A 16,697-nucleotide genomic window follows, 5' to 3' on the forward strand; every position below is an offset into this window, starting at 1 on the left:
CATTGGGTCGTCGGCCAGCTTGTCCTCTGGGTTCCACCTCCAGTCCAATGGCCAGTCGGAGCGAGCCAAACAGGATCTTGAGACTACTCTGCGCTGCCTGGTCTCCTCTAGCAGGAGGAAGAGATCAGCGCACCTTCTGCCCAGATGTTTGTCCGCCGCTGTCGCCGTACCTGGAGGAGAGCCCGGTCGGCCCTCCTCAAGACCACCTCCAGGAATCGACGACAAGCGGGTCACCATCGGACCCCGGCTCCCCCGGTATCGTCTTGGGCAGAAGGTATGGCTATCCACCCAGGATCTGCCGCTTCGGGTGGAATCCCACAAACTCTCCCGCAAGTTTATCGGCCCATTCCCAATCTCCAAGATTATAAGCCCCTCTGCTGTTCTTCTTCTGTTGCCCTGTACCCTTTGTATACGTTCCACCTTTCATGTGTCCAGACTCAAACCAATGTCTCACAGCCCTTCGTCTCTGGTGTTTCCAGGCCCACCCCTCTACCGGCTTACACAGTGAGGCATCTCCTGAAGATTCGACCTTGGGTTAGGTGGTTCCAGTACCAGGTTGACTGGGAGGGTTATGGCCCAGAGGAGAGGTGATGGGTCCCTGCCAGGGACATCCCGGACCTAGGCTTCATCGCAGATTTTCAACGCTGACACCACGGTCAACCAGGTATGCCCCCAGGTGGCGCCCCTAGAGGGGGGAGGTACTGTCACTCCATGATCTGTTTCACCTGTCCTTGTGATTGGCTCCACCCCCCTCCAGGTGTCGCCCATCTTCCCTATTACCCCCTGTGTATTTATACCTGTGTTCTCTGTTTGTACGTTGCCAGTTCGTCTTGTTTGTCAAGTCAACCCGCGGTTTTGATCTCAGCTCCTGCTTTTCCCCAGTCTCTCTTTTCTCGCCCTTCTGGTTTTATCCCTTGCCTGTCCTGACTCTTAGCCAGCATGCCTGACCACTCTGGCTGCCCCTGACCCTTGACCCTGAGCCCGCCTGCCGACCTGTACCTTTGCCCCACCTCTGGTTTACTGACCCCTGCCTGCCTCGACCTGTCTATTGCCTGCCCCTGTTGGAATATTAAACCATTGTCAAATCAATGTGTCTGAATCTGGGTCTTACCTTGATTCCTGGTAGGATGATTGAAGAGGATTTTGTTATTATGTTACCTAGAATGATTGTTACCTAGATTGATGACTCACCTTTGATTGTGTCGATCGTCTATCTGACACAGAGTGACTGAGGAGGAGGAAACCTCAAACCCAAACCCAGGATAGAGGGGTTCAGTGAATCTGGTGTGTTCTGTGTAAAGGTGTGTCAGTGTACCAGAGGAGGACACACTATAGAAGGACAAAGTACCAGCTGACCAGTCCAGATACACTCCAACTCTGTTAGGAACTGGATCAGAGATGGATCTTCTGACACTGACTCCGGGATGGTAAAAGTCATAACCGCTATCAGAGCAGAATAAACACCAGGACTTCCTATTGAGTCCAATCCAACTGTCATCCTCATCTCCCCTCCTCTTCATTCCTTTGTACACCACACCAATGTAAATCTGGTCACCGTCCATCTCCACCTCCCAGTAATAACGACCTCCAGATAAGCCTTCTCTGCAGAGAACTTGGAAAAGACAATCAAATCTGTCTGGATGGTCTTCATAATGTTGCTTCTCCAACACCCATGTCACCTTCCTGTTCCCCTCAGAGAGTATCAGGTGTGGGTTTACTGTATTTGGGTCCAGGGTGAGATGACAAGCATCTGTAGACAAAAAGGAGAGTTTGATCAAACCACATCTTCATATAAAATGTTACAGTGCAAGTATTGATTAGTTACCATAGTTCTGAATATACAGTTAATTAGGATTGAAGAGACTTACATTTCCTCAGCCCTGATTTCAGCCTGCACTCTCCACCATGATCCACACTGTAGGAGAAACAGGTTATTGACTGACGAAGACCTAATAAAGCAGTCAACATTTAAACCATATTGTTGTGTTCTGGTGCACTATCCAAGTTCATTACTAGAGACATACAGGTATTCTATCCTAGCTACTGCATACAGAATGGAAACATACAGGTATTCTATCCTACCTACTGCATACTGAACAGAGTACAATTCATTACTAGAGACATACAGGTATTATATCCTACCTACTGCATACAGAACAGAGTACAATTCATTCATTACTAGAGACATACAGGTATTATATCCTACCTACTGCATACAGAACAGAGTACAATTCATTACTAGAGACATACAGGTATTCTATCCTACCTACTGCATACAGAACAGAGACATACAGGTATTCTATCCTACATACTGCATACAGAATGGAGTACAATTCCAACAGGATATCAGAGATGCAGAAGAAGAGTATTCATGTGGTGATGATGTATGCTGTGTTGGAGTGCTCAGCCTGCTGGGTAAACTTCCCCCTTAATTCTACCATCAAGTCCTCATGTTACTGAACCTACTCCACTACATACAGTGGCAAGAAAAAGTATGTGAACCCTTTGGAATTACCTGGAATTCTGCATAAATTGGTCATCAAATGTAAACAACAATAGACAAACACAGTCTGCTTATGCTAATAACACACAAACAATTCTACGTTTTCATGTATTTATTGAACACACCATTGTCACGATGTAAACCACGATGTGCTAAGGTTGCATAATGGTCAAATTTTCTAAGACCAAAACATGGCGGGGTACGCTGGTTAAACATTACAAGTCTACCAGAGGATAAGACTAGAAAACATGGAACTCTTACATACAACTCTTACATGTTAAAATGGTTAAGAACTACAACTGTTACATGTTAAAATGGTTAAGAACTACAACTCTACGGAGACCATTCAGCTGTAGTTTTGGCTGTAGTTTTGGCTGAACGGTTGGAAAAGAGTTCAACTCTGAGACTATCAACTCTGAGACTATCGATTGGATTTAATAACTGGTTGAAGCTCCTTCAATAACCTCAAACCAAATGTTTTCTGTTGTTGCGGATCAGACCTGCACAATGGTCGGGAGAAATTCTGGACCATTCATCTTTACGAAACTGTTTCAGTTCAGCAATATTCTTGGGATGTCAGGTGTGAACCGGTCTCTTGAGGTCATGCCACAGCATCCCAATCGGGTTGAGATCAGGACTTCTGTGTTTTGGGTCATTGCCCGGTTGCATCACCAATCTTCTGTTGAGCTTAAATTGGCGGAGAAGATAGCCTTCCTGCAAAATGTCTTGATCAACGGAAAAAATGAATTCCCAAATTTATAATAGCAAGGTGTCCAGTCCCCGAGGCAGCAAAGCAGCCCAGAACAATGATACTCCCTCCACCATACTTTACAGTTGGGATGAGGTTTTGATGTTGGTGTGCTGTGCCTTTTTTTCTCCACATAGTGTTGTGTGTTCCTTCCTTCCAAAAAACTAAACTTTAGTTTCATCCACAGAATATTTTGCCAGTAGCTATTTTTCTTCAGATGTGCAGCAATGTTTTTTTCTGGACAGCAGTGGCATCTTCCGTGGCGTCCTCCCTTGAACACCATTCTTGTTTAGTGTTTTACATATCGTAGACTCGTCAACAGAGATGTTAACATGTTCCAGAGATTTCTGTAAGTCTTTAGCTGACACTCTAGGATTCTTCTTAATTAACCTCATTGAGCATTCTGTGCTGTGATCTTGCAGTCATCTTTGCAGGACGGCCACTCCTAGGGAGAGTAGTAACAGTGCTGAACTTTCTCCATTTATAGACAATTTGTCTTGCCGTGGACTGATGAAAATCAAGGCTTTCAGAGATACTTTTCTAACCCTTTCTTAATCTTAGGTCTTCTGAGATCTATTTTGTTTGTGGCATGGTTCACATCAGGCAATGTTTCTTGTGAATAGAAAACTCAAATTTTGTGAGTTTTTTTTATATGGCAACGTAGCTCTAACCAACATCTCCAATCTCGTCTCATTGATTGGACTCCAGGTTAGCTGACTCCTGACTCCAATTAGCTTTTGTAGAAGTCATTAGCCTAGGGGTTCACATACATTTTCCAATCTACACTGTGAATGGTTAAATTCTGTATTCAATATAGACAATAAAAATACAATAGTTTGTGTGTTATTAGTTTAAGCACACTGTGTTTGTCTATTGTTGTGACTTTCATGACCAACTGATGCAGAAATCCAGGTAATTCCAAAGGGTTCACATCATTGGTATTGCACCTGTATGACACGACCGCTGCTCACACTATTAGGAAATCTATTCTGACTTACTTCAGCTTCATCAGTTTATATGTGGGATCCACCAGAGCAGCTGAAAGCAGTTCCCCTGCAGAGTCTCCTGGGTGATTGTAGCTCAGGTCCAGCTCTTTCAGGTGGGAGGGGTTTGACCTCAGAGCTGAAGACAGAGCAGCACAGCCCTCCTCTGTGACCAGACAGCCAGACAGCCTACAGAGAGACACAACAGATGTCTCGGTTGGTGTACTGGTGTCAATCATCTTGTAGGACACCAATACATTTGTCCATGACACAAACATTTTGATGAAATATTAGATTTTCAGAGTATTTATTTCACTAAGCTCAGTACCGACCTGACTGAAACAGCTGTACTTACCCCAGTGTGTGTTTACAGTCTGGATCCTCCAGTCAAGCAGACAGCAGTGTAACTCAGCCCAGTACCAACCTGACTGAAACAGCTGTACTTACCCCAGTGTGTGTAGTTTATAGTCTGGATCCTTCAGTCCAGCAGACAGCAGTGTAACTCCTGAGTCCTGCAGGTCATTGTCTCTCAGCTCCAGTTGTTTCAGTTGTGAGTTGGGTGAACTCAGGACTGAGGCCAGATCTGAACAGCAACCCTCTGTCAGACCACACTGACCTAGACTAGAGGGCAGAAGAGCACATGATTAACACATGTTTAAAACATCCACATAATAACTCATACTGAAGATATTTAACTCACACCAGTGTCTGTATGTTGCAGAGTGGACTGGTTAGTCCAACACAGAGCAGCTCCACTCCTCTGTCTCCCAGGTCATTGTAGCTGAGGTCCAGTTCTCTTACGGGGGAGTTTGGTGTCTGCAGAGCTGAGGCCAGAGTCTCACAGGATTCATATATGAGTTTACAGCCGGCTAGTCTGGAGAGAGGAGATATAGTGATACACTTTTTCTAACACAGGCTGGACCTCTGCAGGCAGAATGAGAGCAAAATACACTGACCCAAAAAATATAAACTCAACATGCAACCACTTCAAAGATTGAACTGAGGTACAGTTCATTAGGAAATCAACTAATTTAAATTAATTCATTAGGCCCTAATCTATGAATTTCACATGACTGGGAATACAGATATAATTCAGAAAACCAGTCAGTATCTGGTGTGACCACCATTTGCCTCATCTCTTTTCGTATAGAGTTGATCAGGCTGTTTATTGTGGCCTGTGGAATGTTCTCCCACTCCTCTTCAATGGCTGTGCGAAGTTGCTGGATATCGGCTGGATCTGGAACACGCTGTCGTACACTTTCGATCCAGAGCATCCCAAACATGCTCAATGGGTGACATGTCTGGTGAGTATGCAGGACATGAGAGAACTGGGAAATGTTTTAGCTTCCAGGAATTGTGCACAGATCCAATATGGGGCTGTGCATTATCATGCTGAAACATGAGGTGATGGCGGCAGATGAATGGCACGACAATGGGCCTCAGGATCTCGTCACTGTATCTCTGTGCTTTTTTCAAATTGCCATTGATAAAATTCAATTGTGTTCATTGTCCGTAGCTTATTCCTGTCCATACCATAACCCTCCCGCCGCCATGGGGCACTCGGTTCGCAAAGTTGACATCAGCAAACCTAAAATTAAGTTGGATGCGGCTTATGGTAGAGAAATAAACATTGAGTTCTCTGGAAACAGCTCTGGTGGACGTTCTTGTGGTCACCATGCCAATTGCATGCTCCCTCAAAAGTGTCATGTCTGCAACAGTAGGGACATGAGAAATTCATGTTCAAATCATCAAATGCTCTGAAAAAAGAAAAATTATCTGCAAAAAACGAATCAATTGCTAGCTAGCTAGCTACGTCTATCTTCGCTGGACCTGTGTTCACAATGTATCCAATTGACTTCGCTAGTCCTGTGTTCACAATGTATCCAATTGACTTCGCTAGTCCTGTGTTCACAATGTATCCAATTGACTTCGCTAGTCCTGTGTTCACAATGTATCCAATTTCGGTTTTGCTTTCTGTAACTTTGTTGCTTGTCCTCTCTGCATGTATAGGCGCTTATCGCGTCATCATATCTTTTCCAGCTGTCCCGTAATCTGATTTGAATGTGCATTCTAGAATGCCCTTCTAGCCAATCAGAAATGAGCCTTCAACAATGCTGAGGAATAACTCACGTTAAAAACATACCAACTCACTCAAGATATTTAACCTTTGTGTGGTGCCTCCAGGAATGTGGCCGGGGGATAGTCACTGTTTTGAGTGTCAGTAACACCCCACAACCAGCATTGTAGGTTGCAGCAAGCTAGGCTGCCGCAAGCTAGGCTGCCGCAAGCTAGGCTGCCGCAAGCTAGGCTGCCGCAAGCAAGCTAGGCAGGGCTATATCCACTCCTGAGTCCACTTAGCCTCGTTATGCAGCAACGCTCCTGGGACATTTAAGGTGTTGCTTTAGTTCAGCAAGGGAGAGCTCCTGGCTGCACATTGTGGTCTCCACAGGAAAACTAGCCGGACTGCAAGTGAAGCTGGGTAGTAGCCTAGCTAGTTTTCATTCAAGTTAAGTCTAACTCTAGGTTCAGATCATTAGAGCCTTTTGTTTTCAGTTACAGTTTGATAACCTTAGTGATTCTATTATTTTGAATAAATGTGCCAGACTAGCATGTTTACACTCCTATGTGTTAGACTGATATGGTTCCATCCTGCCAGCCACACCAAGAGAGTCGTAACATTTATTTTATATATTTATCACATTTTATGTATATGTAATAACTACGAATAAATAAACAATAAAGAAACAGGGGATACTGAAGATATTTAACTCACACTAGTGTCTGTATGTTGCAGAGTGGATTGGTTAGTCCAACACAGAGCAGCTTCACTCCTCTGTCTTCCAGGTCATTGTAGCTGAGGTCCAGTTCTCTCAGAGGGCAGTTTGGTGTCTGGTGAATTGAGACCAGAGTCTCACAGGATTTATATGTGAGTTTACAGCCATCCAGTCTGGAGAGATGAGATAATCTGTTAGATATACAAATCCTTCATTATAATGATACTGTATACACATCAACTCAATAACATAACTCACAGTGCTCTCTTGCAGGTTTTCACTACCGGCATTAACCTCTGATAACCTTTCTCTGATGTGTTGTATCTCTTCAGTTTAAACTTCTCCAGCACCTCCTCTGACATCAGTAACAGGTAGGCCAGGGCTGAACATTGGTCAGGTTTTAGTCTTGTTTCTGAAAGAGTTCCTGAATGCAGGGAGTTCTGCATGTCTTCAACTAGAGAGTTGGCACCAAGTTCATTCAGACAGTGGAACAAGTTGATGATTCTTTCTGGTGAGGATTCCTCCTTGATCTTGTCTGAAAGGTACCTGACTGTTCTCTCAACTGTTTCCTCATTGGTCTGTGTTGTACTTCCTGTCTGTGTCAGAAGGCCTCGTAACAGATTCTGATTGGAATCCAGTGAGAGACCCAGAAGGAAGCGGAGAAACAGGTCCAGGTGTCCATTCTCACTCTTCAAGGCCTGGTCCACTGCTCTCGTGTGTAAGTCAGACAACTGGATTGACTCCTTCTCTTCATCATCACTAGTTGGGGAGAAAACATTTTCCTTCTTGTCCAAACAAGATTCTAAAGCATGCACTGCTGCTAGAAACTCCTGAATGCTCAGATGCAGAAAGCTGTAGACCTTGTCTTGGTACAGCCCAGATTCTTCTTTAAAGATCTCTGTACACAATGCTGAGTACTCTGACGCCTCTGTGACATCAAGGCCACACTCTCTCAGGTCCTCCTCATAGAAGATCAGGTTGCCCTTCTGCAGCTGTTGGAAAGCCAGCTTTGCCAGTTTCAGGATCATCTCTTTGTCTGACTGAGACAGTTCCTTGGGGTTTGTCTCTGTGGCTTTGTTGTACTTCTTGTTCTTCGCAATGATTTGGATGAGAATGAAATGTGAGTACATCTGGGTCAGAGTTTTGGGGACTTCATCCTTCTCTGCCTCTTTCAGCATCATCTCAAGGACAGTGGCTGATATCCAACAGAAGACTGGTATGTGGCACATGATGTGGAGGCTCCTTGACGTCTTCATGTGTTTGATGATTTCACTGGCCAGATTCGGATCTTTGATTTTCTTCCTTAAGTATTCCTCCTTCTGTGGATCATTGAACCCTCGTACCTCTGTCACTTGGTCAACACACTCAGGAGGGATCTGATTGGCAGCTGCAGGCCGTGAGGTTATCCAGAGGAGAGCAGAGGGAAGCAGATTCCCCTTGATAAGATTTGTCAGCAGCACATCCACTGAGGTTGGCTTCGTGACATCACAGCATTTCTCATTGTTTTTGAAGTCTAGAGGAAGTCGACACTCATCCAGACCATCAAAAATGAAAACAGTTTTGGTTTCACCATCTTCAATGCTGTCAATCTCTTTCAGCTCTGACAAGTAGTGGGAAATATGTTGCATCAGACTGTATTGGTCCTTTTTCAGGTTCAGATCACGGAAAGGAAGAGGAAACATGAAATGAATGTCTTGATTTGCTTTTCCCTCTGCCCAGTCAAGGATGACCTTCTGCACAGAGACTGTTTTTCCAACACCAGCGATTCCTTTTGTCAGCACAGTTCTGATTGGTTTGTCTTGTCCAGGTAAAGGCTTGAAGATGTCGTTGCATTTGATTGGTGTCTCTTGTGTGGTTTGTTTCTTGGATGCCATCTCTATCTGTCTAACCTCATGTTCATTATTGAGCCCTCCACTTCCACCCTCTGTGATGTAGAGCTCTGTGTAGATGTCTTTGAACAGACTTTGGTTTCCATGGTGTCCAATTCCTTCAGATATGTGTTGATACTTGTGTTTCAGTTTAGCCTTAATCTCTTGTTGGACTGTCAGCAGAGTTTGACCTGTGGGAAAACAATGAGAGTTGGGACTCATAAGTTAATGTGTGTGTTTTATAAGGGCCTTTGTACCATTCTTTGTGATATTGTATGAAACACAGTCTTACTTCTTCTGTCCAGAAGGTTGTGTGTGGTCTTTAATGCATCCTCACTGTCCAAACTCCCCACTTCATTATTTTCATCTGGTAATGGTTCCTGGCTGAAAGCAGGTGGCTGATCACTCCTCATTGATAGCAGGCTGGTTGTAGGTGACTCTGCTCTGGGCTTCTGGACACTGAACAAAACAGGGAGGCAGATCACCTCATCAAAATCAAATCAATACCTCATCTACTTCCTTTCAACAACACATATCTTTAAGAGAACTGTATATTTTACATTTAATCTCTTACCTCTTCGAACTGGTGTCTTGGGTAATTCTGGAGGCAGTGTTCCCCTCCTCTCTCTCCCCAATTAGACTCATTTTAGAGGCAGTGGTCTCCTCCTCTCTCTCCCCATATCGACTCCTTTTAGAGGTAGTGGTCTCCTCCTCTCTCTCCTCAGAGAGACTCATTTTAGGTGTAAGTCACAGCTCACTCAGCTACAATAAGAGATAACAGAACAGTCAATATTTCCAAGGATACATTACAAACAGTTAAAATAGCTGGCAGGTATTTGTTCTATACCAAGTGTAAGGTGTCCTCCATCCTCCAGTCTCAACCCGCAGTGCGCCCCCATGTGTCTCTGTTAAACTGGTCACCTACAGTCCTCCATCCTCCAGTCTCAAACCGCAGTGCGCCCCCATGTGTCTCTGTTAAAACCGGTCACCTACAGTCCTCCATCCTCCAGTCTCAACCCGCAGTGCGCCCCCATGTGTCTCTGTTAAACCGGTCACCTACAGGCCTCCATCCTCCAGTCTCAACCCCCAGTGCCCCCCACCGTTACGCCATACAGGCCATCCTTGATTCCAAACGCCTGAGAGGTCTCATCCACTACCTAGTGGACTGGGAAGGTTATGGGCCTTAAGACCGGGCCTGGGACCCCGACCAAGAGGGGGGGGGGGGGGCTAGTTAAAATTGTCCCTTTCCTAAATTAGCCATGGATGGAGAGAGGGATTCTAACTTGTGGTTTAACTTAATTCTTCATACTGGCCAATGATTATAATGGTGATTCTGATCCAACCATTTATTCATACAGTGTTCTGGCCTGAGAGGATAGACGTTAAATATGAAGCAAGATGTAGAAGGCTCATGTTAACTAGCTAAAGTTACCCATGAATGGAAGTTAGGCCGGCGAGCAAGCATTTTAGCCATGTAGCCTATGACAATAAACAGGAAAAGTGTGTACTGTATGACAGAGTGATAAACCGTTTCGTCAACATGACAGAGAGGAGGATGTCATTGGTGTTTCTCTACGATTAGGGTGAGTCAACATGTTTTTTTCTACTTGTATGAACGTGCACACAGACATTAGTTCCATGAACCGTTCTTTTCAACGTGCAGTAACTAAATTAATAGTTTAGTGGTCCAGAAATGTCGGAAACATGAACTTGCTTGACCCTGCTGTAGGTCATGTAACTGTCTGTTAAATACAATATGCTTTGTGGACTTAACCGGACAGATGTTGCGCTCTGGTTCTGTGATAAAACAAAGGTGTGGTTGAATTCTTATTGTCCCGGGACATAGTAATTATATATTAATAACAGTGATTTTACCCACGCACCGATACTGGTGTGACCTCATAATTGGCGTGGATGTAATGTGGACACCCCCGCTTTAGGCTTCTGTAGGACTGAACCGGCCAAGTTGATGTAAGAGCTACGGAATGTTTTAATTATAGGCTATGTCCGGGCGTTCTCCGTTTTTATATTTTTTAATTTGTATCATGTCATTAATTATCAGCCACTATCGAGAACCAGGGTCAGTAATACCCACGTACATTTATAACTGTCACTTGAGTGTTCGTTTCCTTCTAATTGTATCTTCCATTGTTGCATCATTCCATTCTGTTCACCTTTCTGTCCTCTGTCACGTCAGTGTAAGTTGTTACTGAGGGTCGTTAGCATCAGGCTAAAGTTGTGCAACAATGTGGAACATATCGCCTGTTTTGAATCATTATGGAACTCAGACCCCACGGAGCAGGTTAAACCTGTCGCCTGGTGCTCGGTTCGCGACGACTGGACCGTTGTCATACGGTTCCTTTATTAGTGAGAATTAGGGGTAGATGTACAGGACCCTCCCTATTCAACCTCTATTGTACACCTTCCAATGTTTCATGTATTCAACTTGAATATGACAACTTTCAGGATGAATCAAACCGCTGTATTTATTATTTATCAATATATTTCGTGTGAAAATGCTGTTGAATGATAACTGCAAGTGGGTGTTTTCAGTGATTAAATTACATGTATTTAGCGCACGTGAAGGAACCACGCCTGCAAAGCCCGTTATGCAACTTAATAAGGTAAACTGTATAAACTGATGACAAGTGCGTAGGAAAGGCGTGAATAATCAGGGCGTCATTTCATACAATTGGAATAGTGCCCTTAGTGAATACACACATGCACTGCTTGAGTTCACATGAGGTGCGATCAGTTTATCTCGCCCGTTGTACTGGGTCTTGTATTCAGAAGAAGAAAGGTGTGCCGACAACGATTGAACCAGTGGGTAACATTACGCAACGGTGCACCGGCCAATTTATCGAGCGCACAGCAGTGCGCAAAACGGACAACCACTTTCCTGATCGGTGTCGCCAGAAAGCATTTTCAACTTTGATTTAGCCCTACATTCAAATAGTTTCTATGCCCATCGTTGCTCGTCACTTTCTCTTGACTGACTTGACGAAAGAGAGTGTTTTCTTTAGTGACAGCTTCACATAATTCCGATGCACGTCTTCTAACGTAGTTTCATCATGCGGATAATAATCACGATAATGCGCTGTCCGTCGCCTTTACCAATAATACCCTACCTCATAGCCCTGTAGCCTACAACACCACATTGGATCATATTGATTAGGCTAATTAATATGAATCAACACCAATGTAAATAAGACTAAACTTGCCATTCTTGAAAGCTGAAATCTATGTATTGTATTAACTTTACAATTCTTCAGACGTCTTTCCCTTAAATCATCTGTCTCTTTATGAAAGCCTAGCTTCTCCACAACACTTTTCTACATTAAATTATAAAAGAACGTAACAAACCTCAGATGTTTTTGTCTTCTACCCGTAAAGTCCATTTCTTCCTCTAGGTCCTTAAACATGGACTACCTGTGTTGGGACATGAGGTGTAGGGAGGATGGAGGTGGAGAGAGGGAGAGGTGGAGAGAGGGAGGGGAGGATGGAGAGGGAGAGATGGAGAGAAGGAGGTGAGAGGTGGAGAGTGGGAAGGGAGGAGACGTAGAGAGAGGGAGAGGTGGAGGGAGGAGAGAGAGGGAGGAGACGGAGAGGTGGGGAGAGGTGGAGTGTGAGAGCGGGAGGAAACAGGTGGTAAGGGAGAGACCTTGAGAGGATCTGCAGAGAAGAATGGAGGAAACTCCCCAAATACAGGTGTGCCAAGCTTGTAGCATCACACCCAAGGCTGTAATCGCTGCCAAAGGTGCTTCAACAAAGTCTGAATACTTATGTAAATGGAATATTTCCGGGTAGTTAACATAATATGTTAAAATGTCTAAAAACCTGATTTTTGCTTCTGTCATGGAAAATAAAAATGATAGAAAAGGCCCAAGGAGTTGGTTGAATTGTCCTTTAATTCATGCTCAGGGACGCTTTAATTAGGTCAGGTGGAAATGTCCAATAGCTGTGGTAATTAATGCACTGCCAAGGTGGAGAGAAGGTGGACTTTGTGGCCTTTATAGCTGTGGTAATTATTTGCACGACTTTGTGGCCTTTGTAGCTGTGGTAATTAATGCCACGACTTTGTGGCCTTTATAGCTGTGGTAATTAATGGCACGACTTTGTGGCCTTTATAGCTGTGATAATTAAGGGTACTGCCAAGGTGGAGAGAAGGTGGACTTTGTGTCCTTTATAGCTGTGGTAATTAACGCACTGCCAAGTTGGAGAGAAGGTGGACTTTGTGGCCTTTATAGCTGTGGTAATTAATGCACTGCCAAGGTGGAGAGAAGGTGGACTTTGTGGCCTTTATAGCTGTGGTAATTAATGGCACTGCCAAGGTGGAGAGAATGTCCAGATAGATAGAAATTATAGTGATTGTGGGCAATAAGATTTCACAGCATAAGAGTTACATGGAATATTGGCACAAGCCGTACCACCCTCTCAGGTCCTAGAACCGTACCACCCTCTCAGGTCCTAGAGCCCTACCACCTTCTCAGGTCCTCGAGCTGTACCACCCTCTCAGATCCTAGAGCCGCACCACCCTCTCAGGTCCTAGAGCCGTACCACCCTCGATTCGTACCACCCTCTCAGGTCCTAGAGCCGTACCACCCTAGAGCCGTACCACCCTCTCAGATCCTAGATCCGTACCACCCTCTCAGATTATAGAGCCGTACCACCCTCTCAGGTCCTAGAGCCGTACCACCCTCTCAGGTCCTAGAGCCCGGGAAGGGTTATATGGAGAACTACAAGAATGAAGTGGGAGTTGTGTTTGTTTTGGCAATATACTATTTTTATTAGGGTGGATGAAGTTAGTTTCACTGTTACGCATTGATTTTATTTTTTATTTTTTGTTTCAAACCGTCCAGTTGGTGGCGGCAATACACCTTTTGGGGTGCAGACCTCCATAAACCCCACAGAAGAAGAAGAGGAGGAAGAACGTTGTCGACCAAGAGGAATGTTTAAAAGGTTTGTAGCGTTCTTTTACAATTTTATGTAGAACTCGAGAGAGTGATGATTTAGGGGGTAAGACATCCGCCATGTTATTACGATATTGATTTAAACTTTCAAGAATGATTATTTTAGGCTTATTTACATTGGTGTTGATTAATAGTGATAAGCTTATTCAATAAGATCCGATGTGATGTGATATAGGCTACAGGGCTATGAGGTATGGTATTATTGTTATCGGCGATTGACAGTACATTATTAAGGTGATTATTATACGCACAAAAGAACTGGAAACTGGCTTACTTTCACTTCCTGAAAGAAGACGTGCATCGGAATTATGTATAGCTGTCATTAAATCAAATAGTCTGTCTCGTCAAGTAATTGTGAAGTTCAACAATGTGCATATAAACTATTTACATGTTGTGCTAAATCACATATTAAGTTTAAAGCTTTCTGACGACAGATCAGGAAGGCGGTGGTCCGTTTGGCGAACTGCAGATGCGCTCGATATAACGTCACCGGCTCATCTATGCGCGTTGTGAACCCCGGGTTGAATCATCAGCACGCCTTTTCTCAGAATGAAAACCCCGGTGCGCCGGACGAGATAAACGGATCGCAACTCAAATGAACTCAAGCAGTGCATGGGTCTATTCACTCAACCAGGGATGGGCAGCTGGCGGCCCGCAACCAAGAATAAAAAACATTGTTTTCCTGTTGACCGGTATAATAATAGAAAACACACAGTGCAGTGTGTAAATGTGGTTGTGCATCAGCAGTCAGTCTATTAGCCCATTTTAGCTGCATGTTTTTAGATTGGTAAATTAGTCTAGCGGCTAAAGTTGTAGTAAGCGTGGTTGAATTACCAACCGGGGTGGGGCCCGTTGATCATCAGTTAACATATTAAAAGCTGGTCAAATTTGCCTCCACCCCATGGCAACATGTCCCCATGGCAACGCGAGTAGAATTATCTGTAAAACTGAAAATGTTTTCTTTGAATTGCAGGAAGTTAGAGTTAGAAAATTGCTATTTCATTTTCATGTTGCCCTTAGGCAACATGTGCAGGAGAAAGGGGTGTGGTTGTGGGTTACTGATATACATTTGTATTTATTCATTATTAAAGGATTAAAAGTCGTAATTATGTTACCAAATCTGAAACTAAAATAATTAAGAAACTAATTTGAAAAATTCAAGCTATAATCATTGATTCCAAAACAAAAATAAAATATAAACCATCATAAATTATGTTCAGTTAGTTTTTCCTTCTATATATTGTCTGGTAAATGTTGCCAGGAGTTGGTGACGTTTCAAATAGGCCCAACTTGTTCATCACTAGTCTCCCTAGACAGACAGGTTCCCTCCCATCATGTACCAATGTTCCTGCATGCAAGCAAAGATTGTCTATTATATTGAGAAGATACTCAAGTGACCACTCCAACAATGGAAATGCATGGCCTCAAAGATGGAAGGCAGGCGGGAGGAGATGAGATCCGGTGGGACCATCTAGCCATTATAGCCTCTGTGACAGCATGGGCAGTGCCATTGAGGATATCTCCATTTTTAAATAAGTAAATTTTCTTCTTCATTGGCTGATTGCTCCCAACTCATAGGAATCCCTACCCAGTTGACTACTTTAAAATGGTGGGAGGCCTCAAGAGCAATGTCCATGCTGAAACAGATTATATCCATGACTCCTCCATCTCTATGACAACAGGATAGAGGATCTACTCCGCCCTAAATCTGTCCTTGTGAGATAAGCCCTTTTTTTTTTTAAATTATTTTCGTGGACAGAGTTTGCGCTGAGTAACATCTCTCGCATCGCATCTTCTTCTCTGATACATGTCTGGAGAAGTCAGTTGGGAAAGAGACAGAGAGGAACAGGCGAAGTGAGAGGATCTACTCCGCCCTAAATCTGTCCTTGTGAGATGAGCCCCTTTTTTTGTATGGAGGTCTTTTCTTTGTATAAATTTCCCCTTTTATTTAACCAGGTAGGCCAGGTGAGAACACCTTTATTTAACCAGGTAGGCCAGGTGAGAACACCTTTATTTAACCAGGTAGGCCAGGTGAGAACACCTTTATTTAACCAGGTAGGCCAGGTGAGAACACCTTTATTTAACCAGGTAGGCCAGGTGAGAACACCTTTATTTAACCAGGTAGACTAGTTGAGAACACCTTTATTTAACCAGGTAGGCCAGGTGAGAACACCTTTATTTAACCAGGTAGGCCAGGTGAGAACACCTTTATTTAACCAGGTAGGCCAGGTGAGAACACCTTTATTTAACCAGGTAGGCCAGGTGAGAACACCTTTATTTAACCAGGTAGGCCAGGTGAGAACACCTTTATTTAACCAGGTAGGCCAGGTGAGAACACCTTTATTTAACCAGGTAGGCCAGGTGAGAACACCTTTATTTAACCAGGTAGGCCAGGTGAGAACACCTTTATTTAACCAGGTAGGCCAGGTGAGAACACCTTTATTTAACCAGGTAGGCCAGGTGAGAACACCTTTATTTAACCAGGTAGGCCAGGTGAGAACACCTTTATTTAACCAGGTAGGCCAGGTGAGAACACCTTTATTTAACCAGGTAGGCCAGGTGAGAACACCTTTATTTAACCAGGTAGGCCAGGTGAGAACACCTTTATTTAACCAGGTAGGCCAGGTGAGAACACCTTTATTTAACCAGGTAGGCCAGGTGAGAACACCTTTATTTAACCAGGTAGGCCAGGTGAGAACACCTTTATTTAACCAGGTAGGCCAGGTGAGAACAAGTTCTATGAGAGTGTGGAGTTCCGTGAGGCTTATTAGATCTAATAGAAGGTTTGTAATGTTTAGGCTGTTACAGATGTACTGATATAAAGTGGATGGATGTTGCATTCCGGTGTTGT

The 16,697-nt window shown here is 43.9% G+C and overlaps 1 protein-coding gene across 1 annotated transcript in view; it reads right to left on the bottom strand.

Moving 5' to 3' along the window:
* Positions 1–1,061: 1,061 nt before the first annotated feature.
* The window catches only part of LOC110530955 (protein NLRC3-like), a 79,379-nt gene continuing 63,743 nt past the window's right edge, over positions 1,062–16,697 (bottom strand). The window contains exons 3-7 of the mRNA XM_036934172.1: positions 7,008–7,181; positions 4,682–4,855; positions 4,250–4,423; positions 1,869–1,915; positions 1,062–1,750 (exon numbers count right to left, since the gene is read on the bottom strand). Of these exons, the coding sequence (XP_036790067.1) occupies positions 1,188–1,750; positions 1,869–1,915; positions 4,250–4,423; positions 4,682–4,855; positions 7,008–7,181 (1,132 nt within the window). The 3' untranslated portion in view covers positions 1,062–1,187. The remainder of the gene's footprint in view (positions 1,751–1,868; positions 1,916–4,249; positions 4,424–4,681; positions 4,856–7,007; positions 7,182–16,697) is intronic.

Source organism: Oncorhynchus mykiss, chromosome 10 (assembly GCF_013265735.2).
Source record: "Oncorhynchus mykiss isolate Arlee chromosome 10, USDA_OmykA_1.1, whole genome shotgun sequence".
NCBI classification, from domain to species: Eukaryota; Metazoa; Chordata; class Actinopteri; order Salmoniformes; family Salmonidae; genus Oncorhynchus; species Oncorhynchus mykiss.